The sequence below is a fragment of the Phyllostomus hastatus genome, unplaced genomic scaffold (genome assembly GCF_019186645.2).
Source record: "Phyllostomus hastatus isolate PE091 unplaced genomic scaffold, TTU_PhHast_1.1 phas_contig_826, whole genome shotgun sequence".
In the NCBI taxonomy this organism is placed as follows: domain Eukaryota; kingdom Metazoa; phylum Chordata; class Mammalia; order Chiroptera; family Phyllostomidae; genus Phyllostomus; species Phyllostomus hastatus.
In genome coordinates, this window is record NW_025333966.1 from 63,010 (window position 1) to 79,079 (window position 16,070).

Below are 16,070 nucleotides of genomic sequence, written 5' to 3' on the forward strand. Positions count from 1 at the left end.
TATGTGCCCTGACTGGGAATCTAACCAGCAACCCTTGTGTTCCCAAGCTGGCACTCAGTCCACTGAGCCACAGCAGCTAGGGCCTAGCGACATTTGACGTGCACAATACCACGTTGTTAACTACAGGTACTACCTCCTAGGTTGCCCCGAGTCTCTTCATGCTGCACTCTACACACTCCGGACAGGGGGGCCGACGTCACTGAGGAGCCGGAGGTGGCGGCCGTGTCAGGAACATCGGAGGGATCACCGCCCAGCTGGTTCTGCAGGCACACAGGGCCACCACCCTCTACCCACCCGAGGGCACCTGCAGGCTGTGTCCTGGAAAAGGACAGAGGCCGGGAGACGCCCCAAGGTCAAGGGTTCGGACAGGGAGCCTGTCAGTCATCCAGAACTCCTGGGTCCCGCCCGAGGCCTCATGGAGCAAAACAGGGCGCCTCTCACCGAGGCTTGAAAAAGCTCGAGTTCTAAAGCCACGAAAGGGAACGAGACACCAAACAACGTGGTTCACGGTGAAAATTAACCAAGAACACGCTTCACTGGAGAGACGACAGGAACCCAGCTGCCCTTTTCCGCCCGGACGGCCTGTCCGGGGCCCACCATCCCTGAGGCCTTTCCATCCCCTGCCGCTGGGACCCAGCCCAACCTCCCTGCTCCCCAAGCCAGCTGTGTACCCCGGCTGTGGGTGGGGATGGCGCTGGCATCCAAGACCCCTATCCGTGGTGTGCTGGGTGCCCTGACGGTGGGTGCTGGTGTGGCTCAGCAGCCTGTCACCTGGGTGTCTCCCGCATCTCCAAGCCCCTACCTGGAGGCCCAGCATGCCCTCGGGAGCAGGGGGACCACAGGGGCCGAGGGCGTTGCACAGCCTGAACTGGGGGGCGCTGGGGGGCTGGGGGCTGTCTCAGAAGAGCTGGCCTCTCACTTCCCCCAGCCAGGGGACACACTCACGTGCAGTGTGTGTCCTGAGGGAAGGTTGCCCCAGACTGTCAGGAATCCGCGGGTCCCGGGGAACCAGCCTGCGGATGCCCCCGTCTACCCCAGTAACGCCAGGGACTCGGTGGGCAGGGCCGCCGTTTTGTTTCACGTCCTAGACGTCGGGACATTTCCGGTTTTGGACTCTTTTCACCCGGGAAAGAAAAATAGTGTCCCTGGGTGAGATCGGGTGAGCAGGGAGGATGGGCACGTGGGTTTTGGTCAAAAGCTGCTCAGCATTCTGCAGGTGTGGGCAGGTGGGCTGGTAAACCACCCATCGGGAAATGGGCCAGTGCTCTGGGAGAGTCGTCAAAAATATTCACTGAAGCCCAACCCAGCCTCTCACAACAATGCCAGCTGGTCACGGATGCAGATGGGCTGCTGGAACTCTCGCCTGGTGGGGGAGCCTGGACTACAAGGGGCTCACCCTCCTGAAGGTAATTCCTGTGGTTTATTTTGGTCTTTCCTTGTACACCAAATGCCCTGAACAAGTTTTTTTTTATGACTTTATTTATCTTTAGAGAGTGGGAGGGAGGGATAAAGAGAAGCAGAAAAACATCCTTCTGTGGCTGCCTCTTGTGTACCCCTCGCTGGGGGCCTGGCGCACAAGCCAGGCATGTGCCCCAGACGGGAATCCACCAGCCACCCTTTGGTTCGCAGCCGGAGCTCAAACCACTGAGCCACACCAGCCAGGGTTGAAAACGTTTATCCTAACCCCCACGGATCACACTGGCAGGAGTTAGTCTTAAAGAAAAACTGTTATTAACACAAAACTTCATATTTCATTCTGCTCATTAGTAAAATCTACAATAGCAAAATGTATACACTGCATCCAATTTTGTTACAATTATACATAAAAATGTGTATTCAAGACATAATTCCTGCCCTGGCTGGTGTGGCTCAAGGATTGAGCGCCGGCCTACAAACCAAAAGGTCACCGGCTCAATTCCCATTCAGGGCACATGCCTGGGCTGTGAGCAAGGTCCCCAGTAGGGGGCGTGCGAGAGGCAACCACTCCTTGATCTGTCACTCTCTCTTTATCTCTCTCTTCCCATCTCCCTAAAAATAAATAAAATAAATCTTTTAAAAAACGTAATTCCTAGACACCCCATGACACAACATGCAACGGTGAGAAGCCGAAAGCTCCCTCTCTCCGATCAGGAGGGAGACAGGCGCCCACCCTCACCACCTCCCCGCACCCCGCGAGACAAACAGCAAGCACATCCGAGGGAGGAGGAGCCTTCGCACTGCTCGCAGACGGCAGGACGCGGTACGTAGGACCGTTTGAGGCCCGCAAACTCCCGTGAGAACGTGGAAATGAAGGCAGTGAGGTCGCAGGACACAACGTGGACACCACGTGCACTTCCGGGCAGCAGTGACGGGAACCAGAGGGAGGTGTCATCAGCCCCTCCTGCGGTTGCGTCCGAAAGCAGAAACCACCCGGGAAGAAGGTCAACCAGAGAGCGGACAGCCTGCGCCCTGATGGCTGGAGGAACCGAGAAAGGAGACGAAGAGGGGACACGTGACAGGGGACACGCTGAGCTCAGGGTCGGCAGGGGCAACACGGTCACACTGTCCTCGCTGCCCGAAGCCAAGCCCAGACTCAGGCTGTCCTTGTTGAAACGCCGATGGCCTTCTCCTCAGAAGGACAACAAGGAATCCTGAAATATATTTAGAAATTCCTTGCGTTTTATTCCTCAGTGAGGCAGACATGTCCGGGGGAGGCTGTGGCCTTTCTACCTGGCCTGCCTCCTGCTCAGATTTAAGTCCCCCCCCAAGTGCAGTCCCTCATCCCAGGGTCGCTGCCCTGGTGGCGGGAGCACTGGGTGGGAAGTTGGCAGAACCCCAGCCTCCTCCACAGACTGTGGGGTGTAAGGAGTAGGGAAAAACTTAGACCATGAGAAAATAGGAACCTAGCTAGATAAAGCCAGGAGATTACTAGGTTACTGAACAAACATCCTGCCTTCCCGCCTTGTACAAGAATGCTTGGTTTGAAATTCCCGCGCGCGGTCTTTGTAAGCGAATTGCTAACTGCCACGTATGCTTCTGTGTAACGCTTGCTTGCCTGCCCCATATAAGGAAGTAGTTGTAAGCGCTCGGCGCGACTCTGGTTTGCAGCCCCTTGTGGGCACTGTGTCGCTGGACACTTTGAGAGTTCGCCCCTGCGCAGGTTAAACTTGGCCAATAAAGTAACATCTTTGATACTCTGAAAGTCTCCGATATTTGTTCTTGCGTTTGCTGGATGCTACACGGAGCACCCAGAGGTGGGGTGAACCTGTTTGCGTTCCTCTCTCGACAGCGGCCCTGAATCCGGGGGCCTCAGGGGGACCATTTCACCACAGACACGTGTCATCCTGGGAGACACTCGTCCTGGCCGCCCCGTGACCCTGTGCATCTGTGACATCCCCACTTGAGGTGATTCTTACCAGCCAGGTTGACCTGGGGTGGGCTGCAGGAACCAAGGGGGCCACGCACCTCCCTGCGCCCACTCACCCTCCTGGCACTCGGCACACGGCAGGGATGCGGGCTCCAGGTGGCGGTGGGCCAAGGAGCACCCAGGCTCGCTCAGGCTGCAATCCGTGACGCCATCCAGGTCTTAGACTCTGCACACGTGGGAGCCTGTGAAGGGGGGCGCACAGAGGTGACGGTGGGGCCCAGGGCACAGACCGCCCCTGGTCCCTGTGGCCTCTGCTTGAGGAGTTGCCACAGCACCTGGCGGCCTGTTCCCAGCACAGCACCAACCCTCAGCTCCTGGCTCCTTGGAACCTTCTGGACTGATTCCCGGGTCCATGTGTCCCAGGGACTGGGGAACTGCCTCATCCTTGGCTCTTCCCGGCATGCACAGCTCTGGGAAGAGGGGTGCTGAGTATGCACCCCGAAGACCCTGGCCACTACTACCCTGGGGGCCACTGCAGCTTCCGGGCCAGGGTGCTGGGCAGCCCAGGTCATAGAGAAACCAGCCTCTGTACCATGAGACCAGAGTTTATTTTTAGTAAATAAAAGACGGGGTTTCTTAAGAGAAACTCTCCGCCCATCCCCGGAAGGGGTGGCTTTGGTTTCCGTGACAGACGCTTCAGGCTCTGGTCCCTGCCCCTCCCCCTGCAGTGTCAACTGCACTCCCAGGCCAGGCCTGGAAGCCACCGCTCCTCCCACCTCCCACCCGCAACCCCGCCCCCACTTCCTGGGGTTGCAGCCACCGCTACTACCCACCCCACCCGCCTCTGGTGGGAAAGTGGCAGTGTTCCGCTTCATCACACATTCGGGACAGGCAGGGACTCCGCCCGCCAGGTTCCACGGAGGCTAGGGCAGAACGTGGGCAGTCTCCAGTCTCCCAGAAAACTGGGGACCCACCTCAGGTCCCCTCACCACCGTGACCTGCACTGGGGCGCACACCCCGCGGACCGGTCCCGGTCACGTCGTGTTAGGAACCGGACCACCAATGAGCTCGGCCTTGTGTTCCCCACGCCCTCCCCCGCCTCTCCCGCAGGGAATCTGGGGTCCCGAGGGAGTGGGAACGGGGCTGCCCACGCGCTGGGAGAATTCCCACCTGAACCGCTGGGACCCCAGTACGCGGGTGCGGAGGCGGGACACAACGCGCTGGTCTCCCCCTGCCCCAGCCCCCGCCCGCACCCCGCTTGGAGCTACCATTTCGCCCGCGGTGGCAGCGGGAAGCCCAGAGCAGTCTGGACCCGGGCTGCCCTCCCCAAGGCACCCGCCGTTAGTGGGTTACAGCGTCTCTTCTGAGGGAGCTTCTCCCCGGGAGCGCAGCGGCGCCCAGTGCGTCTCCTGGAGCCAAGCCAGGAAACGCAAATGCTGAAGAAAGCGCCACCATTCAGATGGCCGGGGGGCCAGGCTGTCCCTGAGCCCAGGGCCCTGTGGCTTCCAGGGGAGAACCTGGAAGACCCCCCAGAGGCCCGGCCCTGTCCTCCCCCAGCGCCCGGAATGGCCAACCCAGTCCGGGCTGTCACTCACTCTCCTCCGGGGGCTCCAACTCCAAGCGCGCACCGCTGGGGGGCCCGCTGCACTTGGGCTGGAATCCTCCGTCTTTTCCCTTCTCCATGAAGACACGGGTGGTGATGATGATGCCCAGACAAACCGGGGGAACATGAAACAGCTCCCAGACCAAACCACCGCTGTCTGCGCTCTGACGCTGGGAGACACAGTGAACACCTCAGTGAAGACACACGCTGACAGAGTTTCCAGCAGCCCTGGGATCTAATGCAGACAGACTGACCCATTGTGTGCTCGTGAGGGACGTGAAAGGCCTCGGTCGGGGCACCTGCACCCCGAGACCACGGCAGCACCGCTCACGAGGGGGAGACACGGACCACATCAGTGAGATGCACAGACGGATGGACAAAGCCCCCAAGAGTGCCCACAGACACACACACACACACACACACACACGCACCCACTGGAACCCATCACCACAGAAAGGAGGACCCCCGTCATCGTAGGACCGTGCAGGCACCGGGGACGGGGGCTCAGGGAGACTACTCTCACAGAGACACCCCCCAGCTGACCCCATGTCACCACGTCGGCCCCAAACACCACCCAACGTCATGAGACGTCCCCTCTGACCCTCCAGGGGTTCTGTCATCTTCACACCATGGTGGGTCTTTGGGTCGTTGTGAGTTAGTTTCTGTGTCTGCTGTGACCTGAGGGTCCAACTCCTCCTGGGCCTGGGGACGTCCAGGGTCCCCAACACCACTGACTGAAAAGCTGTCCTTGTCATAGAGCGGTCCGGGCTCAGGGACACTTTGTTTAAAAATCTCCCCCAGTCCCTGAGCAGGAGAGTGAACACCAACACACGTCTCTGTCTGCACCTACGTCTCAGTGTCCCTCAGCCACACAGAGAGGTGACGCCCTGGCACATCCCACCGTGACCCAGGGGCTGGGGACACCAGCCTGATCGAGAGAACCCGGGCACACAAGGCCACATGTCACTGGATTCTGTGTCTGTGACCCGTCCTGAACAGGGGGTCCGTCCCAGAAAGTAACTCAGGCTTGCTGGGGGCCGAGGGGGAGGGGCGCGCTGCTGGTCCCAGGGCTGATGGGAAGGAGCGGGAACTGCACTGCCCCCTCAGACAGACACCTTAACAACAGCCACTCCCTCTCACCTGGACCGGGCGGGCCGCACACCGTGTCCGCTGTGGAGTTGCACTGCTGCAGGACCACTGTCCCCTCGGGACACCTGGGGGTGGGGGGGACACAGCTTCACTGTTCCTGCCTCCACGTCTCCCCAACCCCAGGCTCCCGGGTCCGCACTGTCACCAACAGAAGGTGTCTCCGTGGGGCGATTCCCCAGCCCACTTTGGGGAGCACTGTGTGCTGTGATCACAGACCCCACGAGGAGCCCGGGGTCACAGGAAGCTGCCAGCCTCCCCCCAGAACCAGCTCTGGTCCCACGAGGAGGACAGTTGACCTGTTTCCCCCATGGAAGTCCATGGCCGTGTGTGTGGGCCTGGGAGCTGGAGGGGAGGGTCCGTCCTGCTTTAACAAAGGCTGGGACGCAGCTGCTCCCTCCTCCCTGTTGCCAGCAGAGGGCGCACCGTCAGTGCAGCGCGTTCTGGCGTCCTGGGCAGGTTCACCCACGCCCAGGGTCTGGGGGAGCAACTCACTCTCTGAGGACCCCGTGTGGGTGCTCCCAGCCCCCCCTCCCCCCGCACCCGCACCGCACCGCAGGGCAGTACCTGTTCAGGGCTCTCAGTCACCGACCTTGTGCTTCCTCCACCCCTGGGCCCCCACCTTCTTTCTGGGAAGCTTCGGGCTTATTCTCAGACCCCAAACTCCAGATCACAAAGGGAAAAAGGCTGGAGACTCCTCCAGGTTCAACAGCATTTAGGAACTGAAAGCCCGTCCAGCCTGTCCCTTTGCTCTCCTGTGACCGCTGCAGGGACACTGAGATGAGGGGTACAGCGCAGCTAGAATGCGGATGTGGAGCGGAGGTGTGGTCTCTTTAGGAGGAACTGCCGCTCCGGGTCCCTCTCCCCACCCGTTTCTGCCCCAGCCATTTTCCCCACCCCCACCGGAAACCCAGAAAGAATCCACAGGTGAAGCCAGGCTTCCCTGCAGGCAGTTTCCTGTTTTGCTCTCTGCTGAGGTGGCAGCTGGGACAGAGCAGCGTTAACCATTGCCACCCGGGGCATTTTAGTCTTAGGTCAAAGTTCACAACCACTCCCCCACCCCCGTGACACACAGTCACCTGGAATCCTGCCAAAGAAATGTGAGGGAAGTCCCCCCAGCGCCCGGGAGGGGCGGTGTTCACACAGTGAGAGGCAGGCCCAGGAGGCAGGGGTCCCATCCGCTGTCCCGGGAGCCAGCTGAGGACGTGGAGCCACAGGGCCTGGGTGGCCCCACCGACTGCCCCTCCCTGCCCTGCTGCCCGGCCCATGTCCTGCTTCTTCGGTTCCTCTGGGACCACCGTCCCCAGTGCTCCGTCCCCAGGGCCAGACTGGGTGGCCTGCCTCTGCTGGGACAGCCCAGGGTGCCAGTGAGGGAGGGTGGGGCAGCGGGCACAGACCCCACAGCCCGCTGCAGAGGGAGGCCGTGGCCCCCGCTCACAGCTCAGGAAAGACAGGGGAGAAGCGGGAGGGGGGAGGGCACAGGAGGGACCCTGGGGCCCGGGACGTCCACATGTTTCCCCCTGACCCCCAAGGCCCAGGGCAGGACGGGGTGGGACAGGGTCCGCTCACTGGTGGGCACTTGGGCTGCTCCCAGCACTGGGCTCCTGTAAACTGTGCTGCTGTGAACGTGGGGAGCTGGGTGCTTTTGGATTGGGGTTTCAGGGTTCCTAGGGTGTGACCCCGGCAGGGGGGTCACTGGGTCAGAGGCAGATCCCCCGTCAGCTCCCCAAGGACCCCCACTCTGTTCCCACGGGGGCGGTGGCCATCTGCAGGGCACAGGGTTGGCTCCCTCCGCCCCCCACCGCGCCCGCCCCTGCTGTCGGTGGGCGTGCTGGTGCGGCCTGCTGGCCGGCGGGAGGCGGCCCCTCGCTGCTGCGGGACAACTCTGACCTGCGGGCACACCTGCCCGAGTGTGCAGAGGTCCCGCTGGGAACGACCCGGTTCCTTCCCGTGTTGGAGGGGGCTGGAGGAGGGGAGCCCGGAGTTCCTGATGCAGCATTTAAAGTCTCACACAGTCCACTGGTGCCCAGTTCCGACCTGCACCCTCCTCTGAGACTGGTGGGCGGCATCGGGAACTCTGTACTGGGTGCAGGCGGAAGTCACCCTGGGGGACACCTGGGTCTGTCACGGGCCTCAGAGGAGCAGAGATGGAGGCGGGGGGAACGAATGCTGGTGAGCAGCCCACGAGCTCTGGGGTAGGTCTGCAGCCTCTGCCCCCGCCCAGGGAAAGGAGCCTTGAACAAGCCTGAGGCTCACCTGCCACCTGCAGCTCCACCTGGGCTTTTGCATAGAAGTCTCCATCTTGGAAACAACACAGGTAGGTTCCGTTGTCAGAGACGCTGACATTGTGAATCTGGAGAGCGGCCTTCCCCGCAGTGACGTCCTCTCTTATAATCGAAGTTCTCCCTCGAAACTGCTCTGCCGGCGTGTCCTCCTGCCCGTGTGCGTACACGTGCACTACCTGCCTGCGGCCTGGTTGCACCCACATCAGCTGCAGGGCCTCAGCGCTGATCTCCGGGGACAGGTGACAGGGCAGGTCTGCGTCTTCACCCACCATGGGCAGGATGGGCTCGGGGGGTCCGACCACAGCAAACTCAGCTGGTCATCAGAAGGGGGGGCTCCGTCATAGTAGCAGGGCCAGAAGGTCAGGCGGTGTCCCAGGCAGGGAGGGTGAGGTGACAGACACCTAGACGGGAACTCAGTCCTCACACAGGTGCGGTGTGGACAGCCCTTGCAGGGGTGGGTGGTGTCCAGGGTTCTGGCTGGGCCCGAAGGGAAAGGATGCAGACACACAGACGCACAGCCGGCCCTACCTGAGCAGGGGCTGAGCAGCTGGACCACGGCGAGGCACACAGGGAGGGCAGACAGTCGGGGCACCAGGCACCTGCCCATCCTGACCTCACAGAGAGAGGCCAGCAGGGGCTGGGCAGCAGGGACCACCTGGAAGGAGGAGGAGGGTTCCACGTGGAGAGGCTGCCTGTCCAGGGCTGACCCCGGCACCACCACCATCACTGGAGACCCCGAGAGCCTCCTCTGCAAATGTCCCCTGGGGGTCTCTTCACTTTGGATCCCTCCATGGAAATCAGCCATGAAACGTGGGGCAGTAATGCAGATACCTTATTCCTCGCCAGCAGGGAGCACCGGGCTCTCCTGTGGGAACCTGCTCAGAAGCCCCCCACTGGCCCACACTTCCCTGAACCAGCCAGGTGCCCGCCCCCAGCACCACCCTCTTGAGGAAGGCAGGCCCCTAGGCTCTTAGTTGGCATCCTGGTGCTGCCCCCTGCAGGCCGCGCTCCACAAAGCAGCAAGCGTGTCCCGCCCCATCACCTCCCTCCTGGGCAGCCCTTCCCACCGGGTCCCCTGTCACCCAGCGCAGAAGCCCAGGGCCTTGGCCCCCTGTGCTTTAAATTGTCTGACTGTTTTAGGGGATGGCTGGGTTGGGGGGCATAGTTCAGGGAAAATGGACACAACTGCAGTTAAACAACAATATTAATAAATAAATAAATAAATAAATAAGGTAAAATTATCTGAATTTTTTAAAACGGTACGGCTAACTTTAAAAAAAAAGATTATTTATTTATTTATTATTTTTAGAGAGGGAAGGGAGGGAGAAACAGAGACAGAGAGAAAAATCAATGTGTGGTTGCTGGGGGCCGTGGCCTGCAACCCAGGCATGTGCCCTGACTGGGAATTGAACATGTGACACTTTGGTTCGCAGCCTGCGCTCAATACACTGAGCTACCCCAGACGAAGAGGGGACACTTGACAGAGGACACACTGAACTCAGGGTCGGCAGGAGCAACTCAGTCACACCGTCCTCACTGCCTAAAGCCAAACCCAGACTCAGGCTGTCCTTGTTAAAACGCCGATGGCCTTCTCCTCAGAAGGACAACAAGGAACCCTGAAATTTATAGGGAACCACAAAGGACACCATGTGGCCAGAAAAACATCTAAACACAGAACAAAATTAAAGGTGCGCCCCGATGTCACAGTGCTGGCACAAAACAGACCCGCACGTCACTGGGACAGAACAGACAGCCAGATACCAAGCGTCACCTACACGGACAATTCGCCCACGACAGAGGAGGCAAGGACATACAATGGGGGAAAGACAGTCTCTTCAACAGACGTTGGGACAGCTGGACAGACACGTGCAGGAGGCTGGGCCTGGGTCACCTCCTGACACCGCGAACAAGAAGGACCACAAACCCATGAACGACGTGAATGGGACCCCAAAGCAGAGCCCTGGAGGAAACACAGGCCCCGAACCCCGGCACCACCCCTCACACTGTCTCTCTGGGGTGACCGCCTGGGGGGGGGCAGCAAATGGAAACTGAACAGATGGGACCACGTGGAAATGAGGTGTCCGCACAGCAGAGGAAGCAGCAACACAGTGAGAAGACAACTCAGAGACGGAAGAAGGTCTTGGCCGATGATACGATCAGCCAGGGGTTAGTATCCAAAACGGACAAAGAACACAGATCATTTAAAACCAAAAATATCCCCCAAACAGTTGGATTTTGCAAATGGGCCGACCACCTGAACACACATTTCTCCAAAGAACAGACACGCGGACTGGGGCCCCTCTGTGGTCAGACCGTGTGGCAGGTCCCTAGCTCCAACGGACGTGTGTGTGCGTTGGTTCAGATTTGACGTTTTACAAATAATTGTGTCACGGACATCTTTACACGCATATCTTTAAGGCACGCACCTGGTAACCCGCCCCACTGTCTCTAACACCCTCCCTCAGCAGGTACAGGGCGACCTGCCCACCTAGATGTGACGGCAGGGACACAGCCCGTGTGCCCGAGAATTCCAGACACGGACTTCACAGGGACTGACTCCCACCCGCAGGCATTCAGCTCCCAGAAGCTTGCAGACCTTGAACCAGCTGCCTGAACAGCCTGTGTTGCTTGCACTCAGCCCCTTCATGCAGACCCCCAACACCCTCCCATGCCAGTTTCTCAGGGTCTTTTTCCTTCCTTCCCCTCTTTATAAAACCCCTGCCCAGAGCTGCCTGCCACAGGTGGGCAGAGACTCCAGTTGTGTGCGGGTAGGCTGGTCACTCCACCTCTCTGAGCCTCAGATTCTGGAAAAGCCCTGTCAGGTTCCTTGTGCACTGGGCCCTCAGGAGATGCTGCACCTGCTGCTTGTTCATCACTGAGGCAGACGTGTTGCGGGGGGGAGGCTGCGGCCTCTCTAACTGGCCTGGGCCCCTTCTGAGATTTAAGTCCCCCACCCCGCCCAGTGCAGGGGACTGTGAGCGGAAGGGTCATTTGCCCCCAGTGGCGGGAGCACTGGGTGGAAGGTGGCGGAACCCCAGCCTCCTCCCAGAATGTGGGACACGCAGAGGTGAGGGTGAACCCGTGAGTGTTCCTCTCTGGACAGCAGCTCTGAATCCCGGGGGCCTCAGGGGGACCCTTTCACCACAGATGCTTGTCATCCTGGTGGACACACGTCCTGCCTGACCCGTGGTCCTGTTCACCTGTGACACCTGCCCTTGGGGTGATTCCCAGGAGCAAGGTGGTTGCAGGGTGGGATGGAGAAACCAAAGGACCTCCACGTGTCACTGGGCCCACTCACCGTCCTGGAACTCGGCACATGGAAGGCACGCGGTCTTCTGGTTGCGGTGGGCGGTGAAGCAGCGAGGGTCGCATTGGCTCCACTGGGTGATGTGGTCCAGGTCCCAGTCTCTGCTGACATAGGAGCCTGTGATTGGGGGCACACAGAGGTGAGGCTGTGAAGGGGGCCCACAGAGGTGATGGTGGGGCCCAGGGCACAGACCCCACCTGGTCGCTGCAGCCTCTGCCTGAGGAGATGCCACAGCACCTGGCAGCGGTGCGCAGCACAGCACCAACCCTCAGCTCCTGTCCCCTTCGGACATTCTGGACTCATTCCCGGCTCCATGTGTCCCAGGGACTGGGGACGCGACTCACCCTCGGCTCTTCCCGACATGCTGCAGCTTCGGGAAGAGGGGTGCCCAATGTGCACCCCAGGTCCACTCTGCAGCTTCCGTGTCAGGGGCTCAGGGGAGCCCAGGTCATCCATAAATGGAAGTCCACCCCCTGTCCCACCGGAGTTGATTTTTTAGTAAATAAAAGACTGGCTTCTGACTTCCAGCAAGATCGAGACATAGGTGGATGCACGGTACCTCCACGCACAACCAAGATTGGAACAACAACAATTTAGAGGCAGAATAACACCCAGAACTGATGGAGAATTTATCTGAATGGAAGTCGGACAGCCAAGAAGTTGAAGTACACCCGTTCATCCAGACCGGTGAGAGGGGCGGAGACAAGCAGCCAGGCTCGGGTCACGGCTCGGAAAGCAGAGAGAGTTGGGAGCATAAGGCATCCGGGGGCATGTAAGGCCTCTGAGGCGCGCAAGATCGCAGCGGGTGGACCCAGAGTATGCAAGCGGCAGCTGGCAGACCCAGTGAGGCGGCGATTGTGGAGCAGGGCAGAGTGAGCAACCCAGGATCCCAGGGAAGGGACTGAGGTCCCATGGAGAATGGAGCAACCTCCATTGTTCCCTCTTGACCCCCATCCCCACATACAAAGTCACAATCTAGTGACTGGGGTGCCCAGCCCTGGTGAACACCTAAGGCTCTGCCCAGACCAAAAGAGAGAGAGAGAGAGAGAGAGAGCGAGAGAGAGAGAGAGAGATGGCTCAAACAGAAGAACAAATCAATGCCCCAGGACTCATCCTTTTAAGTGACCAAGAGATAGCTAACCTATCAAATGCACAGCTGAAAACACTGGTGATCAGGAAGCTCACAGAATTGGTTGATTTTGGTCGCAAATTAGATGAACAAATGCAGGTTACCATAAAAGAAATGAAGGAAAGTGCACAGGGAGCCAATAGTGATGGGAAGGAAACTGTAACTCAAAACAATAGAGTGGACCAGAAGGAAGAAAGAAACAATCAAACAGGAACGAATGGAGAAATAAGAATTCAAAAAAACGAGAAGCTTAGGAACCTCCAGGACATCTTTAAACGGTCCAACATCCGAATTACAGGGGTACCAGAAGGGGAAGAGGAAGAGCAACAGATTGAAAACATATTTGAACAAACAATAAAGGAGAACTTCCCCAATCTGGCAAAGGAAATAGACTTCCAGGAAGTCCAGGAAGCTCAGAGAGTCCCAAAGAAGTTGGACCCAAGAAGAAACATACCAAAGCACATCATAATTACATTAGCCAAAATTAAAATGAAAGAGAGATTCCTAAAAGCAGCAAGAGATAAGGGGACAATTACCTACAAAGGAGTTCCCATCAGACTGTCAGCTGATTTCTCAAAAGAGACTTTGCAGACAAGAAAGGGCTGGAAAGAAGTATTCCAAGTCATGAAAGACAAGGACCTACATCCCAGATTGCTCTACCCAGCAAAGCTTTCATTTAGAATGGAAGGGCAGATAAAGTGCTTCTCAGATAAGGTCAAGTTAAAGGAGTTCATCATCACCAAGCCCTTATTATATGAAATGTTGAAGGGACTTATCTAAGAAAAGATTAAAAAAACATGTATAGTAAAAGGTCAGCAAACTCACGATTATTAACAACCACACCTAAAGCAAAATCAAAAGAAACTAAGGAAACAACTAGAACAGGAACAGAACCACAGAAATGGAGATCACATGGAGGGTTATCAGCAGGGGAGTGGGAGGAGGAGAGAGGGGGAAAAGGTACAGAGAATAAGTAGCATAGATGGTAGGGAGAAAATAGACAGGGGGAAGGCAAGAATAGTATGGGAAATGTAGAAGCTAAAGAACTTATAAGTATGACCCATGGACTTGAACTGAAGGGGGGGATGTGGGTGGGAGAGGGTGTACAGGGTGGAGGGGGGGGAAGGGGGGAAATGGGACAACTGTAATAGCATAATCAATAAAATATATTTTAAAAAAAAGAAAAAAAAAGATTGGCTTCTTAAATGTCCACCCATTCCCGAAAGGGGTGGATTTGGTTTTGGCAACACCAGCAACCTTGCCCCCAAAGTCCCAGACTCTGGTCCCTGCTCCTCTCGCTGCAGTCCCACCCACACGCCCTGGGGACTGGGAGCCACCGCTCCTCCCACCCGCAGCCCCGCCCCCCACGCCCTGGGGTTGCAGCCGCTGCTACTACCCACCCCCCACCCGCCTCTGGTCCGGAAGGGGAAGTGTTGTGTTCCCCCCACACTTTCTGTACAGTCAGGGCTCCATGGAGGCCCGGGCAGAACGTGGACAGTCTCCAGTCTCCCCAGAAACCCGTGGACCCACCTCAGGTCCCACCTCGCCATCGCGACCTGCACTGGGCGCGCACCACAGCGGCCGGTGTCTGTGCCGGCGTGCTAGGAACCGGGGCACGAGGGGACGCGGTCTTGTGTTCCTCACCCCTCCCACCCCCCGCCTCTCCGGCAGAGAATCTGGGGTCCGCAGGGGTGGGAAGCGGGGCCGCCCGTGAGCTGGGAGAATTCCCACCCTGAGCCGCTGGGACCCCGGAACGCGGGGGCGGCGGCGGGGGGGGGCGCAGAGGGGAAAGCGGCAGGATTCCTCCTGCCCCACCCGGCCCCAGCCCGGCTCAGAGCTCTCACGTTGCCCGCCGTGTTGTCCAGCCCCGGGCTGCACCCCCGCTCCCCCACACCCCCGCTGTCGGGGTCTGCCCTCCCCCAGCGCCGCGCACCCACCCGCGCCCCGACGGGGAGCGGCGGCAAAGTCGGGAGCGGGGAGCGCAGAGACCGGAGCGAGCCCCGCCCCGGAGCAGCGGCGGAGCCGGCGCCGGAGTTTCACTCACGCCGCGGCCCGCGCGGGTCCTCCGGGCCGGCCAGCGGCAGCGGAAACCCCAGACGGGTCTCAGGGACCGCCTGGCTGCACGAGGGGCCTTCGGCAGGACTCTACCCCTCATGGACGACGCAATTACCGCGTTTCTTCCCATCTAGCTTCTCGCGAGGAGCGCACCGGGCTCCCAGGGAGTCCCCTGGAGCCAGGACAAGGACATGCTGAAAAAGCCTCACCGTTCAGATGGCCGAAGGGCCGAATGTCACTGAGCCCAGGGGCCTCGATCCCAGGGGCCTGGGGATCGGCGTAGAAGCACCGTGACGGCTGCCGGGCTGTTTCCTTTCGGGGCGGCTCCGGGTGGGGGAGGGGCCTCAGCGGGGAGAACCCGGAAGACCCCGCAGAGGCCCCGCCCCGTCCTCCCGCCGCGCCCGGACCGCCCCAGCCCGGGCTGTCACTCCCTCTCCTCCAGGGGCTCCGACGCGGAGCGCGCACCCCTGAGGACCCCGCTGCACACGGGCTGGGATCCTCCGTCTTTTGGCTTCTCGACGTAGGCAACGATGATGATGATCGTGATGCCCAGACAAACACGAGGAAGATGAAACAGCTCGCGACCAAACCACCGCTGTCTGCGCTCTGGCGTGGGGAGAAACAGGAAACGTCTCAGTGAAGTCACACGCCGACAGAGTTCCCAGCAGCCCTGGGACCGAATACAGACAGACCGGCCCCACGTGCGCTCGTGAGGGGCGTGAAAGGCCTCGGTCGGGGCACCTGCGCCCTGCCTCCACGGGAGCACCGCTCACGAGGGGGAGACACGGACCCCCTCAGAGATGCGTACACAGTCAGACGGAGAGGCCACGTGTGCACACAGACACACACACGCACGCACAGGAACCTGTCACCGCAGGAAGGAGGACCCCTGTCATCCTAGGATCTTGGAGGGACTGAGGGACAGGGGCTCTCTGAGGCACTCAGAGACACCCCCCAGGTGACCCCATGTCAGGTGCACCCCAAACACCATCCAACGTCATGAGACGTCCCCTCTGACCCTTCAGGGGTTCTGTCGCCTTCAGACCGTGCAGCTGGGTCTTTGGGTCGTTGTGAGTTAGTGTCTGTGTCTGCTGTGACCTGAGGGCCCAAGTCCTCCTGGGCCTGGAGACGTCCAGGGTGCCCAACACCACTGACTGAAAAGCTGTCCTTGTCACAGAGCGGTCAGGGCTCAGGGTCTG

The 16,070-nt window shown here is 59.5% G+C and overlaps 2 protein-coding genes across 5 annotated transcripts in view; both read right to left on the reverse strand.

Moving 5' to 3' along the window:
• LOC123826620 (butyrophilin subfamily 3 member A2-like) overlaps positions 1 to 16,070 on the reverse strand; it is a 97,653-nt gene that overhangs the window by 27,396 nt on the left and 54,187 nt on the right. The gene's annotated exons all lie outside the window — the stretch shown is intronic.
• Positions 1,935 to 15,891, reverse strand: LOC123826624 (butyrophilin subfamily 3 member A2-like). 3 transcript variants are annotated; one of them, XM_045850655.1, is made up of 9 exons: positions 15,081 to 15,891; positions 11,679 to 11,804; positions 8,909 to 9,035; positions 8,352 to 8,693; positions 7,986 to 8,172; positions 6,090 to 6,163; positions 4,942 to 5,119; positions 3,463 to 3,588; positions 1,935 to 2,455 (listed from the first exon to the last, which is right to left on the reverse strand). In XM_045850655.1, exons 2-9 carry the CDS (start codon positions 11,796 to 11,798, stop codon positions 2,422 to 2,424), a joined length of 1,188 nt encoding a protein of 395 aa, XP_045706611.1. In that variant the 5' UTR covers positions 11,799 to 11,804; positions 15,081 to 15,891; the 3' UTR covers positions 1,935 to 2,421. The 3 variants fall into 3 exon arrangements, 2 of the variants coding, with proteins under 2 accessions (XP_045706611.1, XP_045706612.1); XR_006787094.1 differs by lacking the exon at positions 7,986 to 8,172 and having other exon boundaries at positions 1,935 to 2,630; positions 15,081 to 15,881; XM_045850656.1 differs by lacking the exons at positions 1,935 to 2,455; positions 7,986 to 8,172 and having other exon boundaries at positions 15,081 to 15,882.